Genomic DNA, 18,101 nt, shown 5'->3' on the forward strand with positions numbered 1-18,101 from the left:
TGATGTCTAAACATGAGGTTTTATAAAAGCAGTAGAGAAGCCATCCATACATTCATCCTTCCATTCTTACCTCAGATCCTCAAATTACTTATCAACTTAAATACGATGTTTGGCTCTAACTAATATTTATGAAGTTAATTCTTACTGGTTTGTTAATGGCTTCCTTCAACAATTTTGCAGCTTCTTCCCAATTATTTTGTTTGTTTTCTTCACAAATATTTAAAGGAGATCTTCCCTGTTGGTCTGTTATGTGCTAGGAATGTGAGGGAAGAATCACAGGTTACAGAAAAAAGGCATTACAAATATACAAGTAAGGGAAAATATCAATCAAAATTTCATTAAAAAGACTATCGGCAAATGTTAAGTACATATTAAGCATACTCACTGCATGCTACACTTCAAGTAAACATGAACAGCCAAAGATGAAAGATTCAAAGCACTAAACACTGTGGCTATTGTTTTTCAAAAATTCTGTTTATAGCAACAACAAAGGTCTTGTTAAAGCTATTATTTTTCCCTTTACAAATCTGTTAGTACAAATTCCAAAATATCCTTTTCCTTAAGATATTTTTTAGAAAATACACTTTATATAAGGGCTTCCCTAATAGCTCAGTTGGTAAAGAATCTCCCTGCAATACAGGAGACACTTTATATAAAATGAAAGGAAGCCAAATTTTATGTACACTTGGGCGATGCATGGTGGTAATGGTTGTAAAACAGTGTAAATGTACTTAATGCCACTGATCTGTACATCTAAAAATGGTGAAAATGATAAATTTTATGTGAGGTGTATTCTATTACAATTTAAAAGCAAAGTGTATACATATTACTTATTCTACATAGCAAGTTAAATTTGTTTTCATTTCTCAGCTGACCTCTCAAGTGTACAACTAAACATTTTAAGTGTCATTACTAGTTATTTACTGTTTGGACGTTAAAAAAAAAAAAAGCCTGGGAAATAACTTACTCTGTCAATTTCTGGATGGTTTAGGAGGATCTGTACTATTTCAGCATGTCCTCCTCCAGCAGCAAAATGAAGAGGAGAACTAAGTTGTCCATTTAAAAGGTTTGGATTGCACTTTCCTTTCTCTAACAATATGCGAGTGGCTTCAACTTTTCCATACCTACAAAAAAATAAAACACCTACAAAAGTCATATGAAGTGTTTGAAAAATCCAAATTTCAGACATCTCAAAGAAATTTAAGATTTTTCTATGGCAGAGAACAAGGAATGAAGACATTTATGTAAATGCTTTCAGTGCTTACAGATTTCTTATGAAGTACTCTGATTTAATTCAAATGCTTCTATTTCTGATCAACTGGGAGAAAATATAATCTCAAATACAAGATAGAGCAGAGGATATAGAATTACAATCATACAAAATATAATACAAAAATTATAAATTAGGGAGATAAAATTTTTAGTCAAAAATATTTTCAGGAGCAGAAAGTAACTCACAAACATGTGAGATAAGTTACATCATGCTGTAAAATTTAAGTAACAGTTGAGGGTAACAATCAGAATATATATATTTGTCAAATCATAATAGAATATAATGATGCTTTAGAAAATGTTGGAAAAGGAAGATAAGATTTCAGCCTCAGAGTCCTGAAAAGTATTCTGATAGAAGAACAATTTGAAAGCTGAAGAGATGCTGAAGTAAAATATTCTAGGTAATGGGGAAAAAAAGTAAGCAAAGAGTACAAAGAAGGTGCCAGACACAGTGAATTTACCATCTGGTTACAAAGACTTATAGAAGGCTGCAATCTAATGCAATGGTGGAAAGGCAGTTCCTTTTTTTGGAAATAAATGGGTAAAAAGGGAAAGGGAATTTGCTCTTTGATATGGTGCATTTGAGGGGCAAACAGCACATCTTTAGAACTAAACCAATTTACCATCAACTTCCTTCCCTTTCACATATGCTCTGGCTTTTCTATGCCCCAAACCTGCCACTTGTATCCTACCCTTCTCATCCATGTGACTGTTTGCTTAGCTATTCTTGAGATGTCTTTTTTTCCTTCTCCTGATTTTATTTCAGGTTAAGTTCTGGTATTTCTCTGAAACAGTTTACCAGCTACCTCCTATATATTCCCACTATAATTTACCATTTTACTTTTACTTTTTTAATCTCATCATTTACTTTCATCCTTGTATATATACATTTCTGTCAGCCTGGATATTCCTTGAAAGTTTTATCTTTGCATTCTCCATACTGCCTCGTGCATTAAGAAAATGGGTGACTAAAGTGTTCAGCTGGCAACTGAAAACACAGACTTGATACTCAGGAGGAAGGCAAAGGCTTGAGGTATCAGAATTAGCCTGTTAAAGCTAGGGGAATGGATGAAATCTTTCTGAGAGAGAAAGATGAACATCTTAGAACAATGAAATGCATCTTGAAAAACATACTTTCAGGATAGGAAAAGATACTGATGGGGAGAATTCAAGAAGTAATAACAAAAATAATTAAAATAAAAAAACACTGTGTATGATTAAAAAGTTTTCAAGGTACTTCCTTATATAATTACTTACTATAACCTTCACAACAACTTATGAGGCAAGCAGAGATATTTCTAACAAACAGATGAAAAAAATGAAGCTTGTACTAGTTAAGGAACTTGCCCAAGGTCTCATGGTTAACCAGTTAAAATCCAATTTTCTGAATTTTAGTGTAACAGTTTCCATACTATTTAAAACATGCTTGGGTCACAGGACGAGGACTAGCATTTCAATAATAATAATGATAACAATTATCTTGCATTTGTATTTTCCCTGGTGGCTCAGAGGGTAAAGCGCCTGCCTGCAATGCAGGAAACCCGGGTTCGATTCCTGGGCCGGGAAGATCCCCTGGAGAAGGAAATAGCAACCCACTCCAGTACCCTTGCCTGGAAAATTCCATGGACAGAGAAGCCTGGTAGGCTACAGTCCATGGGGTCGCAAAGAGTTGGACATGACTTAGCGACTTCACTTTCTTTCTTTCTATAGCTGCCCTTTCAACTGCCATTTGTTCTGCAAACAAAGGGGTGGTCACCACTATTAAATGCAGCAGAGCAGTGAAAGAGATTAAAAACTCAGCAAAGGTTAAGAAGGTTCATGAAGACTGAAAAACAGAAAGCAGTGAGTATGGTCCCGTTATCATTGAAGTCTGGCTGTGGAAGGAAGGAAAGAAACAGGACAGTGGCCAGAAGAGGGAGCAGGTTCAAATTAAGGTTCTTTTTCAAGTAGGGATAGGATTCATGTATGTTTGAAGACAAGAGAAAAGAAAGTACAGAAAAGCAGAAAGTGCAGAGAAGTGTCTCTTTGTGACTCCATGGGCTGTAGCCCGCCAGAGTCCTCTGTCTGGAGTAGGTTGCCATTCCCTTCTCCAGCAGATCTTCCCAACCCAGGGACTGAACCAGGTCTCCGGCAATGCAGGCAGATTCTTTACCCGTCTGAGCCACCAGGGAAGTTCCTAGGTTTAGAATAGGGGACCAAAAGCTTGACAGGATGAATGAGACAAAGACAATACACAGCTCGCTGCAGTGAAGGCCCAAATGAAATCGGACGGAGTAATTTGTAGGGAGTCAAATCATCAGAGTTCCGAAACACTCTCTAGCAATGATGTGGAGCCTGGAAGTCCTATCAGAGAGAGAAGACACTGATTTGAGAGAGGTGAGAAAATATGAGATGTCAGTGAGACATTTACTGACTGGCTGAGAGGTTACCCATATGGGGAGAAAGCCAAATTAAATCGTTTTGGGAATGGCGATTCTGCTAAAGGAAAGTTTTTAGGCACCTGTTATCAGTATGATAATTTCTAAAGCTTGGAGCAATCCTAGGGGTGATTAAATTAAGTGATCCTCAAAGACTGATCCAGGAAACCAGAAAGATCACTGAAAGTTTTTCAGCGTGTCCTCTAGGTAAAACATATTTCATAGTAATACTAAGATGTTATTTGCCCTTTTCACTATGATTTTCTCGTAAGTGTACGGTGGAGTTTTCTAGAAGCTCCCTGACATGCAAATTGCAACAAATTAAAGGCAGGATCTGATGTGAGAATCCAACTATTTTCTCCAAGGTTGGACAGTAAAACAATGCAAGAATGTAAAACAATGCTACTTTTCTTATTAACTTCTTTATTTTGGAAAATAAGATATATTTGGAAAACTCTGCTATTTATATTAACATGCTATTTTAAAATAATTAAATTCTTAAGACATTTTCCAGTTTTAACTTCTAATAAAGTACATAACACTAGGTATTACTTCACATAAACCAAAGCTCTTTGGGATCTTGTAATTTTGAAGAATTAAAAGGAGTTTTAACACAAAAGTTTGAGAACCACTGATCTAATAAAATCCCTCAGTTTAAAGATGAGAAGACAGAATAAGATGGATAAAACATCTTGTCTAAGCGTATAAAGACGGACCCCATCCCAGTCTCCTGATGAGACAGCCCAGTATTCCCTTTCTAATCCTAGTATTAATTACTAAGTAGGAGTATATTTCTAAGATAAAGTATTTTATGTTCTTTATTAAATAGTTTAATCAGTCTTCATTCACGTTCACACCAGTCAAATGATATATCTTATTAAAAGTATTGCAAGGTGACCCATATTACTACTACTACTGGTGTATTAAACCTGGTTATTATTTCCAGCTGATTTTATTGAAGGATAAAACTCTTCCTCAGTGTATTGGAGTAATATCCAAATAAAAATACAACAGATGAATGAATTTTATATTCAGACATCAAAATCTTTAAATTTTTTTAATACTTTAATAACAGCCGTTTTTTTTGAGTGCTTATTACTGCCAGGTATCCTTCCAAGCATTTATTCACATTTTTTCCTCTAATCTTAAAAAAAGCACTAAAATCAAGCTCATCTTTTAGATAAAGAAATAGATCCTTAGAGACATTAACTAATTTGCTACAGGCCATACTTTTAGGAACTAAAATATTCACTAGGGACTGAAATGTAGGTACATTCCAAAGCACATTAAATACAATACCACACTTCTGTTTTTATGTAATACACAGTTGAAAATATTACCTCTCTCTTAACAGAGAAGGAAATGAGGCCCTGCCACAGAAAGGGCAACAATGCAGGCAAGTGTAATTTTGGGATTCCTAAGCTAAAATTCACTGACTCTGTCTTTCTCAATTAGTGATGTTTGAACTATATTCTCTACTTCTTTTTGTTTAGCTCAAGGAAAAGCATGTGATTTCTTCTGGTACTGTTGCTGCTACCAGTATTTACTAGTAATCTGAAGAAACAATTATAAGTTCAGTGAAAGAAGATTTAGGGTAACTCTTTTCAAATCTGAGTATAAAAATCTCTATAATGGAAAAACCATTAAGGTTACACTTATAGAATGAAACAATATATTTTTAAGGAAGCAGAAAAAATTGAGCATATTTAATAAAGGATATTTTAAGGAAATAGCATATTGTCAATAGAGAAAAGATATATATTAAAAGCAACTATATTTAGCTACTTAATCACAAATATTGAAATCAGAGAAATCAAAAGACTTTCAGTTGAAAATGATCTAATTATTGTATTTTATATATAGATAAATAAACTAAGATGCAGAGAGGTGAAGTAAAGTAACTTGATCAATGACATGCAGTTAAAAAGCTGTAGACTTTAACAGGCAGTAAACAATGTAGGCACTTCTCAAACTAGCCAGAGAAGCTCATTTTAAACAGTAAGTCAGAAGTAACTTTCCCATAAAATACAAGATAAAACTAGAGGAAAACAGGCAGAACACTCTCTGACATAAATCACAGTAAGATCCTCATGACCCACCTCCCAGAGTAATGGAAATAAAAGCAAAAATTAACAAATGGGACCTAATAAACTTAAAAGCTTTTGCACAATGAAGGAAACTATAAGCAAGGTGAAAAGACAGCGTTCAGAATGGGAGAAAATAATAGCAAATGAAACAACTGACAAAGAAGTAATCTCAAAAATATACAAGCAGCTCATGCAACTCAACACCAGAAAAATAAACGACCCAGTCAAAAAATGTGCCAAAGAACTAAACAGACATTTCTCCAAAGAAGACATACAGATGGCTAGCAAACACATGAAAAGATGCTCAACATCACTCATCAGAGAAATGCAAATCAGAACCACAATGAGGAACCATCTTACGCTGGTCATCATAGCTGCTATCAAAAAGTCTACAAATAAATGCTGGAGAGGGTGTGGAGGAAAGGGAACCCTCTTACACTGTTGGTGGGAATGCAAACTATTGCAGCCACTATGGAGAACAGTGTGGAGATTCCTTAAAAAACTGGAAATAGAACTGCCATACGACCCAGCAATCCCACTCCTGGGCATACACACCGAGGAAAACAGAATTGAAAGAGAAACACGTACCCCAATGTTCATCACAGCACTGTTTACAATTAGCTAGGACATGGAAGCAACCTAGATGCCCATTGGCAGATGAATGGATAAGAAAGTTGTGGTACATGTACATAATGGAATATTACTCAGTTATTAAAAAGAATGTATTTGAGTCAGTTCTATGAGGTGGATGAAACTGGAGCCTATTATACAGAGTGAAGTAAGTCAGAAAGAAAAACATCAATACAGTATATTAATGCATATATATGGAATTTAGAAAGATGATAATGACAACCCTATATGCAAGACAGCAAAAGAGACACAGATGTAAAGAACAGAGTTTTGGGCTCTGTGGGAGAAGGCAAGGGTGGGACGATTTGAGAGAATAGCATTGAAACATGTATATTACCATATGTGAAATAGATGACCAGTCCAAGTTCAATGCATGAAACAGGGCACTCAAAGCTGACGCACTGGGACGACCCAGAGGGATGGGGTGGGGAGGGAGGTGGGAGGGGGGTTCGGGACGAGGGACACGTGCACCCGTGGCTGATTCATGTCAATGTCTGGCAAGAACCACCACAATATTGTAAAGTAACTAGCCTCCAATTTAAATAAATTAAAAATATATATAAGGGTAAATAACTTCATTACATCCTTTCTAGAGAACAGGCTATAGCAAATGGTTAACTACTGCTATGAACATAAATTTAAGAACTCAGTTCAGGCCTAGGGGAAAAGTTATGATTATGTGGGAAGAGTACAAGAGCAAGAATGCCATAGGCAACTAGTGGAGAGAGCTAACCTCACTCCTGAGAGCTAATCCTTCTCCTCAAAAAAAACAAAAACAGGATTTAATTCTAATGAAAACTTATGGATATTTCCAGGTACCACAGCTTATAATGAAAACTTATGGATGTTTCCAGATACCACAGCTTTCCAAAGAACTAAAAGAATACTTTTCTAACATGATGCAAGGTCAAGTCATATGTAGCTAATAACACATGTAAATTTTATAATAAGGATAAGCAAGCATAATACAACTCCAGTACAAAACAATAGAAACGGCAAGGGTGAATCAGGGACCAAGTGCCGTGCAGTTGGTCCCCAAGTGCAGGGACCAAGGCACTATCCTACTTCACGACCTAAGGGGTGCCTGAGAACGTTAATGATACTTTTCAAATGGGGCAGACGCTATGGCACACGCATAGTAATAAAAGATTCCCACAGAGAAAGCTCAGAAGGCAAACAAACATGGTGGAGGACAAAGCGGCTGGAATGGGAACAGCTTTGAAAAGAAACACTAACATTAATAACTAAAGATTCATTCTTTCTAAAAAGAAAAGGGGAAGTAATCTATTTACCAGCATGCATAATGAATGGGTGCCCAGTGGTCACTATCTAATTGGTTGACTGAAAATCTTTCATTGAGAAGTCGGTTTAATAATTCCGAATCTCCTTCACAGGCACTTCGATGGAGAGGAAAATCATCTACCCACTGTCGTTCCCTAATCATGAAAAACAAACAAAAACAGCACTGTTGAGATTCAAATTGTTTTAAAACAAATATGACACATCTATGAAAGCTACACATCACCGAACAGCTGTAAACTAAATCATTTACGTGACGATTACACTGCATACTATTTGCATATATCATTTAAAATAATTTTTTAACATTAGAATATAGGCTTTTAAAAAAGCAAAGTGGAGTAAAACCAGAGCAGTACTTGTCTTCGGTGACACTGCTCATGCTCCTCTGCCATTTTTCCTGTTTAGGAATTTGGATTTTCGAGTAGTCTGGAGCTCCGAGACCAAAGTATGGATTTATTACCACTTTATCTACCTAGAAAGGGAAAACAGAACAAAAACTGTTTAAGAGCTTTATGACCTTAATGTATAAAAGCAAAGCTAAGTGAGGATGTCATCTCAGTGTTTACAATTACTAATATATCCATTTGTCTCAGGAAAAATAAATTATATTTTGAAATCAAGTATCTTTTGAAATAAGAGCCAAAATTCTTACCCGGTTTGTATACTGAAGATCTGATCCAAACAAAGGGTTGTAAATACAGGTATCTGCTTTCTCTAGGGCTAACATTTTACTCTTTATTTCTAGTGCACTGTAGCCCATATGTAGTGAGTTTTCTGCCTGACCTGATTCAGTAGCATATGCAGGGTTTATAACGTTAGTTTTTATCCGCTCAAGAGGAGAAGGTCGGAATAAGGCTGGAATAAAGTGAGATTGTGTGTGACGTTCATCTAGCCACCTGGCAAATAGAAAGAAGAGGCAGTAGAAGTATTTGTTCTAAAGTGAAGATAAAAAAAGTAAACTATTATCTAACTCTTTCTAATACTACATTCAGATTTTTATAATTTTAATTAGTGTTAGTTAAGTATTTCACTTACTGTAAATAAAAGTTTTATTACTGGACACAGCAAACTACTTTTTTAAAATGCATATAACAAAAAAATGTATATATCACACTAAATAATTAAAACCATTTCAAAAACATGAAGCACTTTAAAATTTAACCCATTGAGATATAGGTGACACTAGACCTGCTGTTACAGGACAAAGGCACAACAGGTTAAATGACTTGTTCACTAATAAGGGTAAATCAATAATAAATCTTGTTTTATAACAAAGGAATCTTAATTCTTAAGCCAGGGCAATCTTTGTCACTTTCAAAGAATAAAATTAACATGTTGCAAACAAATCAGGAGAATCTTATCTTTGGCATTTAAAATTTTTATATTATACTTCAAAAACTTACCATTTCGTAATATATATATTATAAATTTTATTATTTTCATCCATAAAGTATATCTATCTCACAAAGCTAATTTCTGTTATGAATATGTACTTGATTTATTAAAAGATATTTTTAATGGCAGTTCTTACTTATCCAAGGCTATTAGCATTCTTGCTGTAAGTGTAGCAAAGTGAGTGCTGGATTCACTACAGACCCGCATAATATCTTGTAAGCAGTAAAAAATTGGGCATCCTGGAGTATAAGTATATTTAGTATTATCTGAAAAAGAAAAATGAAGATTTATACCATCATATAAAAGGCTTACAACTGCGTGTTTTTTATTTAAACGGATACAGTATGTTTTAAAAAATTGATAAGTATAAGTTGTTCTAGACTTGTAATTAGAAGACTTGGATTCAAGGGCTGGCCAGCTCTGTGACCTTGTCTAATTGGGTAAATGCAGGATTTAGAATCTTGTAGGATTACAGAAATTGTTTCCTCTTTCTTTTGTTCAGCAATGTTGTAAAATTCTGATTAAAAATAAGATTTCCAATACCTTGTAAAATGCTGAAGTATTTAACCTAAGCACGGCTGGGGAAAGAAATCTGGAATGGCAGAGCTGGCTAATGAGGTGTGTGTGAGGCACTGTGCAGCAGCAGTGTGCTGAGACGCCCACACTGGGCCACTGATGTGTCACCAGTATGATGGCTGCCTTCCATGAGGCCAGCGCGCTACGGGTTCCAAAGCGGTTTTTACATCTAATAAATACCTCACTGGATTCTTCAGCACAATGAATCAAGCAGGAGCAGATACCTATCTTACAGATAAAGAGGTGAGGCTTAAAGAAGTGGTTTGCCCATAACAAAAATTAGTAGACTGCAGGTCTGATGAAGCTCAATATTTTTTCTATTGTTCCAGGATAATAGGATAAATTCCTTGTCAAAGCTCAAATTAAATTTTCACATTAGATCTAAGTTCTTTAAATATTACCATTATTGTTGGGTGGAGTATTTTAAAACTATTACTGACACTTTCTTATCCCAAATACAAGATAGGTCCTAATCATAATCTGTTAATTTTCCAAAATACATACATTTTTATTTCTATTTATATAGCAAAGTCTGAAAAATCCCTCATTATAACCTGAAAACTTTTTGTTTTTATTATAGCTTCCTTCCTCACTTCTTTATTCTACTTTTAAAAACAGAAACAAAAACTTGACGATTAGTCCAGAAGCCTGATTATTACTTGGGAATCAAAACGTTGTTAAGTAACAAATTTCTCCATCTTCCATTATATTAAAAACATGATTTTTACAACAGTATTGCAATAACTATGACTCCAAATTCCTAAGTTCCTCCATAGACTTTAGCTTAGCACCTAAGGTACACCAAGGTTCACAAGATGAAACTCAAGGCTTTACCTTTAACAACTGACGGAACAATAAATAATGCCGCTTCTCTGCCCACCTTCTCCCCGTCCAGAGGAAATGTCTTCATCAGGACCACTCGTTTTCCTAATCATTTTAAGTCAGTAAAGATAAAAATAATGGGCCTTTTAAAATCTTATAAATTACCTTGAGAATTAGAAAAAATATTTTAAAGGCAGTATTAAGAGGAACTGAAATATAAAAAGTCAATTTTATTATATGCACTAATAAAAACTGGTAATTCTGATAATAACATACATCATTATGTAGGCAGTTAACCAACAGATCCCTGGCTCTGACTCGCTAGGAGAGAAGCTCCCCACACACAGCAAGGACATCCGCCCACTAAGGACTGACAGCGCAGCTCAACAGCAGAGCGTCCTGCAAGCTGAAGCAGCACGGACGTCTTCTTTCAGTCAGGATGTAGATGGTGGGAACTTCACTAAAGTCTGAGCTGGCCAAGAAGGGTAGTATATATAAATTACAGACTTCTAAAGTTTAGTAACCTTTCATTTAATATTCAACCTCCATCCTCAATTTCAGGCTTTATTAAAATCTGATTGGGCTATAAATTATTGTTCCTAATTGTAACCATCATTCTTAAGTCTGTTGTTCCTGATTTGGCAGCAAGAGGGCAATAAATAATAACCTGTAAGTTTTTCACTCTGAAACCTTTCACTTTCTGGCTATCTTTGTCATGATTTTTATCAATCCTTCCAACCTCCCCACCCCCAGAAACAGAACCTTGTTCTCGACCCAGGTAGGAATGACTGGCTGGATGCCATCTGTGGACAAGTAGATACTACAAGCATTCAAACAGCTTCATTCATTCACAAAATGCTAGAGTGAATATTTGTGATTATTATGGCCCATTATTATTATAGCCCCAAAACAATTTTCTACAAAATTGACACTTGTACAAAATACAAGTGTTAGATAAAGAAAAACATTCTAATAAATTCCAGAGGTAATATTACTTTTGTCTGGTTTGAGGTCTTGTCCCACTTAATCTTTCCTGACTTGTAGCTTCCTTAAACCTAGTTCTGATCCAAACTGACTACTTTGCCAATTTTATATGCAACTATGAGATCTATTTCGGGCAGGGGGGTGTGGTGGTGGGGAGTGGTTCAGGGAGGAGTAAAACACTGACTACAAGTTGGGAAATACAGTTCTCGTCCTAACTCTTCCACAAATGGGAATATGATTTTTCTAGGTGCCTATGTCTGCATTTCCATTTTACAGATGTGAAAATGACTATATACCAACTCACAGGATAAATTTAAGAATTTCATGGATAAGTAATGGTGGTAGTGCTTTGTAAACTACATATAGCATTGCACAAAAAGGCAAAACTACTGCAGTTATAAAGTCATTTCTAATTTTCATGTGATGCTTATGTAAGAAATCATATTCTTAACTATTTAGTTAAGTAAAAACTTCTTTGTTTTCATTTCTCTTATTAAAAGCTGCCTGAAAATTTATTAGTACGTTCTACTGTCTAAGTATACAAGACATAATTGTGCTAGACATATTTCAGGATGCCTATCCACTCGTAACTTGTAAGAAAAACTACCCATTTCTCTGTGCCAGGGGACATTTTTGTTCACACTAATATCACTTATATCCCCTTCCTTGATGAATGAACCAAGTGTTAGAGTTTGGCTAATTCATAGCAAATTATGACCTGTCTATCTCAGCTCAAATACGTGATTTGGGCTCAGACTTTGTCTCAGTAATTTGATATCAGAATAGATCCTGATAACTAAAATAATTTAGTAATAGTAATACAAATTACTAAGAGAAGTCTAAGACAGGTAGAAAAAGCTGACAAATTTGTGGCATCCAAAGGAGCCTTTCACATGCCTGATCACCCACAGGGATAGTCCCCTTTTTCAGCTAAGATAATTTCTAGATCACTTTATTTAAAAAGTCAACCGGATAATCAGGGAAAGGGGATTCTCTTTGTGGGACTCAGAATGGGTATCAAAGAGCTGTAAGTTTATGCAGGAACTTCTTATAATCTCCAGTTACAATGGTCAGAGCTGCAAAAACTCTTCAAGCCCTATTGAGAAGGTTACCTGTTGGGGAGGTAAAATATGGTAAATGGTACCTTCAGAAGTTATGAAACAGTCTTATTTCAGCTATCTCTAGAGAACAAGTATCCCAAATAACCAACAAATCAAATGACATGATTCAGCCTTATTGCTGCAACAAAAATAGTCTCTTTAGTGAAAAGAGATGAATTATGTAACTATCCTCTATAAAGATGAACAAACAAACAAACAAAAAACTGAGTAAGCTGTAAAAAAACAAAAATTTAGGCACAGAGAGTTATGTTTTACTTCATTATCGACAACTGTGTTCAACAGTTGTCTGACTGAACTTAAGCTTTACCTTTTTAATTATAATGCCTGAATTCTGGACAGAGATATATAATTTCTAGAACTTCTAACTGCTATCTGCTTCTTGTGAGGCACAGCCTGATAAAATTGATCATTGATATTTAATCAGTTTCATAAGCTATAGATTATCTAATATTGTAAATGGGGCCTGAACCTTTCAGAGTGCATATTTCTACAGTTCTCAGTTTGGCTCTTTGAAAATGATTTTCTTCTTGTGACCAAATGGAAAGAAAACCTCTGCTACCTGGTAATTTATATGACTTGCTCTAATACACAGAATCTTAACTGTTACTTAGTTATGGAGAGAGGTTTATAGTTTTCTGTGTCCTGGAGTAGAGAAATAAAAATAATAGTTCAAAGATACTTATCTAGGGAAATATACTTCTAACAAAAATAACTTGCGCTTTCTTATTAGTTTTCAAGCCACTTTGGCTTTCTCTCTTTCTTGAACAAATCACTAACACAACTGACATATTTCTCTAGAACTGCCATATGATCCAGCAATCCCACTCCTGGGCATATATCTGGAGAAAGCCATAATTCAAATAGATATATGCATCCTAATGTTCAATGCAGCACCATTTACAATAGATAAGACATGGAAGCAACCTAAAAATCCATCAGCAGAGGAGTGAATAAAGATGTGGTACATACATATAATGGAATATTACTCAGCCATAAAAAGCAACAGAACTGTGCCATATGCAGAAATATGGATGGACCTAGAGATGGCCACACAGAACAAAGGAAGTCAGAGAGAGAAAAATACTATATATTAAGGCATATACGTAAAATCTAGAAAAGTGTCATAGATGAGCTTCTTTGCAAAGCAGAAACAGAGACACGGAGATAGAGAACAAACATGGATACAAAGGGAAGAAGGGGAGGGTGGGATGGATTGAGACACTGGGATTGACATATATATACACTACTATGTATAAAATAGGTGACTAACGAGAACCAACTGTGTAGCACAGGGAACTCTACTCAGTGCTCTGAAGTGACCTAAATGGGAAGAAAATAAAAAAAAAGAGGGGATTTATGTATAGATATAGCTGCCATGAAATTAAAAGATGCTTACTCCTTGGAAGGAAAGTTATGACCAACCTGGATAGCATATTTAAAAGCAGAGACATTACTCTGCCAACAAAGGTCCGTCTAGTCAAGGCTATGGTACTTCCAGTGGTCATGTATGGATGTGAGAGTTGGACTGTGAAGAAAGCTGAGCGCCGAAGAATTGATGCTTCTGAACTGTGGTGTTGGAGAAGACTCTTGAGAGTCCCCTGGACTGCAAGGAGATCCAACCAGTCCATCCTAAAGGAGATCAGTCCTGGGTGTTCGTTGGAAGGACTGATATTAAAGCTGACACTCCAATACTTTGGCCGCCTGATATGAAGAGCTGACTCATTGGAAAAGACCCTGATGCTGGGAGGGATTGGGGGCAGGAGGAGAAGGGGGCGACAGAGGATGAGATGGCTGGATGGCATCACTGACTCGATGGGCATGAGTCTTAGTAAACTCCAGGAGTTGGTGATGGACAGGGAGGCCTGGCGTGCTGTGGTTCATGGGGTCGCACAGAGTCGGACACGACTCAGAGACTGAACTGAACTGAACTGAACTGGACTGAATGGAACTGAAGCTAATTTACTTTGCTGTACAGCAGAAACTAACAACACTGTAAAGCAACTATACTCCGATTAAAAAGAAAGAAACTGCAAAAATATTTTAATTTTTTTTTACTTAAAATTATTCAAATATTTAAAAAATATTCTTTAACTTAAAAAGCATTGTAGTCAAGGAACTTCTTGAAGGGAGTTTGCGTCCAGTTAAAAAAAAACCAGAAATTGATGAGCCTTTTTCAAGTTTTTCAATGAAAAGGATCATAAAAAGAAACTGACTTTAATATATTTTTTAAAATGTCTTCCTTCACAAGCATTTAAAACCAATTGTGTTAAAAAGAAAAGTTTCTTACCTCTGATACCCTGGTTTGCAGGAGAAATTGGTTTGGTGGTTTCTACTACATAATCCAATATGCCTTGTGTTATTTCACTGTTACCTTGCAGTTTAGTTTCCAACAAAACCTTCTTTCTCTTTTTTTTCTGTCCTTCAATGGGAACTTCATGCAACAAAATCTTAGATGAGAAAAACAACATTAAGAGAATGTTTAAAATAAAATTTACTTACCCTAGAATTTAGCCAGCAATCTTTCTTAACCTTAAGCCTAGCTTCACATTAGAATAACATGAACCCTTTCAAAACAGTATCAATGTGCAGCTTCATCTCAGACCTAGTAAATGGGAATGTCAAGGGAGTGAGGTCATGGTGCTGGAAGTTTTAAACTTCCCCAGGTGATTTAAAGTATAGCCAGGACCGAGAAGCAATAAGCCACAGCACTGCTGAATGGCAACCTTCTCAGAATCCTTGCAATATCCTTTAATAGGTTTCAGATAGCTAACCTTAAAAAGGCAGTTAAAGCAGAATGCTCAGAGATACACGCTCAGTCCTTGGGTGGAGAAGAGAATGGCAAACCCATCCAGTATTCTTTTCTGGGATATCCCATGGACAGAGAAACCTGGGGGTCTACAGCCCATGAGGTCGCCAGCCCATGGGGTCACAAAGAGTTCGACAGGACTGAGCGGCTATGCACGCCTGCAGAGAAGTTAGTTGAAAATGGATTAGACCAGAAGTATTTTATGATGCTTGAATCTGCTGCATAGTAAAGATAAAATCTGCTTTGGGCTTTTCTTTTTTTCAGTCTCAGTCATGTTTACTAATACTAATAATGTATTCAAGACTTCAGAGAAGTAACTTAATTGCCCAAAACAATTAAAGGTAAAGATATTTTTAAATGAACTGTTAAAAATAGAGTTTTGGAAAATAACCATGAACAAAATTTAGACTGGAATTTTGAATAAGCTGAATTTTCCAATTTTTTCTGCAAGCCATTCCATAAACTCTAGTAAAAACCAAACCGTTATAAATTATACATGCAAAAACTCAAAAAAGTAACTTTTACTATCTAAGAATTTATCCATATCAATGAATAGAAAAATAGTCAAAATACATGCAGCAGAAAGAAAAAGACACGGTGATGGGCAGAGCTCTACAATCATAAATTCTAGCTTGTCAATATCTAGGTTATCAATAAGAATTTACAGGCTATGGTAAGACTTTATATGTAAATGAAAATGATAATGGAGGATAACATTCAGTGGTAGAAAATCAAATGTTAGTAAACTGTTCTCACTTCATATGACTTAGCTCTGTATTCCCGAGAATTGAGACTGGCAGCATTCTTTGGCCGAATAACAGCAACGTATGCATCCTCTATGTTTTCTGGATTTCCCATTGCTTTACAAAAACAAAGAAATCCCTTGAAAGATTAAAGGAGACATAATCATGATGAGAACAATTAATAAAATGTTGGTTTTTCTGTCTTAGAATATTTATAGTATATAAAAAGCAAGCAGAGATGACTGATCATATCTCGCCACTAGTAAACCTCTATGCATAATTTAAAATACCTTGTAGTCTTTGTTTCCTTTTCTATTAAAGGTAGATTTTTGGTTTTTTAAAATGGGGATATATACTTTTATAGGTCTTGGCAGATTCTTAATTAGGAATCTGCCTTTTGGACCTGTAAAAGAGGTGATATAATTATAAAACATCTTATAAATACTAAGTAAAAATGCCTTGAAATAGTGATTCAGAACAGTATCCATAAATTCCAAAAGTGAATGTCATATTGTTAAGTATGGAAGCTAAAAATAGGTAGCTGCCATTGACATTCTTTCCAGAATCTTTAAAAAGAACTTTGATATTTGGATGAACTAAAGGATAGTTTATAATTTTCATTGGAGATGCCTATCACAGACACAAAAACATTAAATCAGTTGATAAAAGCTTTCTGATATCCACTTACAAATGTTCTTCACTTCCATTATCAATGCCTTAGATAATTCAAAAATTTGCTTTCAAATATATATATATATATATATATACACATATACATATGTACACTTTCTCCCCCAGACTAATTTTAAGTCTCAATTGGGCAATTTCCAACAAGTAATTGAAGCTCAAGCACTTTCTTGGTTGTTTAAATAGTCCCATCTCCTCATTAAGTGCTATTATAATTTTTTTTCTCATGGCTGGACTAATTTTTCTTTCTCATGGGCTTCCCTGGTGGCTCAGATGGTAAAGAATTCGCTTGCAATGAGGGAAACCTGGGTTTGATCCCTGAGTTGGGAAGACCCCATGGAGGAGAGCATGCAATCCACTCCAGTATTCTTGCCTGGAGAATATTGGAGCTACAGTTCATGGGGTCACAAAGAGTCAGACACAACTGAGCGACTAAACACAGCACACACAGCCTAAAATACATCTCTTTGTACTGAATATATATATATTTTTAAATTTCCCTCTCATTTATATGCCAGTAAATTTCGAGAAGAACATCTCGGCCATGGTAAGATGAACCTTCTTCAGTTTTTTTAAAAGTTCATTAGGCATTAAAATGATCTGTTTATATTTAATAATTTCCTTATTGCTCCAACTCTCAGAAAAAAAGAGCTCATTTTCAAGAAAGGTTTTGAATGTCATCTGAGAGGAGACAGAGGACTTTTTACTGTTCTCTCAACTGCAAAATAAAGTCATATGGAAATCTTTAGCTCACTTCTTTACATAATAACAAAAAATCTTTAATTTACTCCCTTCCACTGCCTTAAAACTGGAAAATTTCCCTAAAAAGAATGCTTTTAAAATTCAGTAACTTTTGACATTTTAAGTAAACACTAGCTAAAAAGTAAAATTATTCTACAAAATTTTTAAATTATTTTAATTTATAAATTATTTAAGTAATACAACTTTAAATTATAAGATTTATTTATAAATTAAAAATTAGGTTATAAAAATTTTCACTAATTTAGATCCAGACAAACTATAGATAACAGAGAAACTACAATAAAACATTAGGTTTGAGACATTTCATCTTGTGAAAAGTTTTGAAGACATGCATTCTCACTCTATACCTTGTGGGATTTTTTTCAGTTCGGTTTTTTCATAAGACCATCTTAAAACCCACCTCATGCAACAGAACTTCCTATTAGTGAAAAAGATGAGACTTTTTTCATCTCAGAATTTCAATTTAGCATTTACTTTTCACCTCAGATTAACAATGA

General features: G+C 35.2%; 1 protein-coding gene across 4 annotated transcripts in view; it reads right to left on the reverse strand.

The window, feature by feature from the left end:
- The window catches only part of KRIT1 (KRIT1 ankyrin repeat containing), a 38,964-nt gene that overhangs the window by 17,723 nt on the left and 3,140 nt on the right, over nucleotides 1–18,101 (reverse strand). For 2 of the 4 annotated variants that reach the window (XM_065938586.1, XM_065938585.1), the window contains exons 2-10: nucleotides 16,169–16,294; nucleotides 14,894–15,053; nucleotides 10,514–10,606; nucleotides 9,240–9,369; nucleotides 8,361–8,604; nucleotides 8,065–8,180; nucleotides 7,699–7,842; nucleotides 968–1,124; nucleotides 146–253 (exon numbers count right to left, since the gene is read on the reverse strand). In XM_065938586.1, the coding sequence (XP_065794658.1) occupies nucleotides 146–253; nucleotides 968–1,124; nucleotides 7,699–7,842; nucleotides 8,065–8,180; nucleotides 8,361–8,604; nucleotides 9,240–9,369; nucleotides 10,514–10,606; nucleotides 14,894–15,053; nucleotides 16,169–16,270 (1,254 nt within the window). In that variant the 5' untranslated portion in view covers nucleotides 16,271–16,294. Of the gene's footprint in view, nucleotides 1–145; nucleotides 254–967; nucleotides 1,125–7,698; nucleotides 7,843–8,064; nucleotides 8,181–8,360; nucleotides 8,605–9,111; nucleotides 9,370–10,513; nucleotides 10,607–14,893; nucleotides 15,054–16,168; nucleotides 16,295–18,101 lie in introns of those variants that run through there. The other 2 variants (XM_065938587.1, XM_065938588.1) reach the window with 2 other exon arrangements.

Source organism: Muntiacus reevesi, chromosome 6, assembly GCF_963930625.1.
Source record: "Muntiacus reevesi chromosome 6, mMunRee1.1, whole genome shotgun sequence".
In the NCBI taxonomy this organism is placed as follows: domain Eukaryota; kingdom Metazoa; phylum Chordata; class Mammalia; order Artiodactyla; family Cervidae; genus Muntiacus; species Muntiacus reevesi.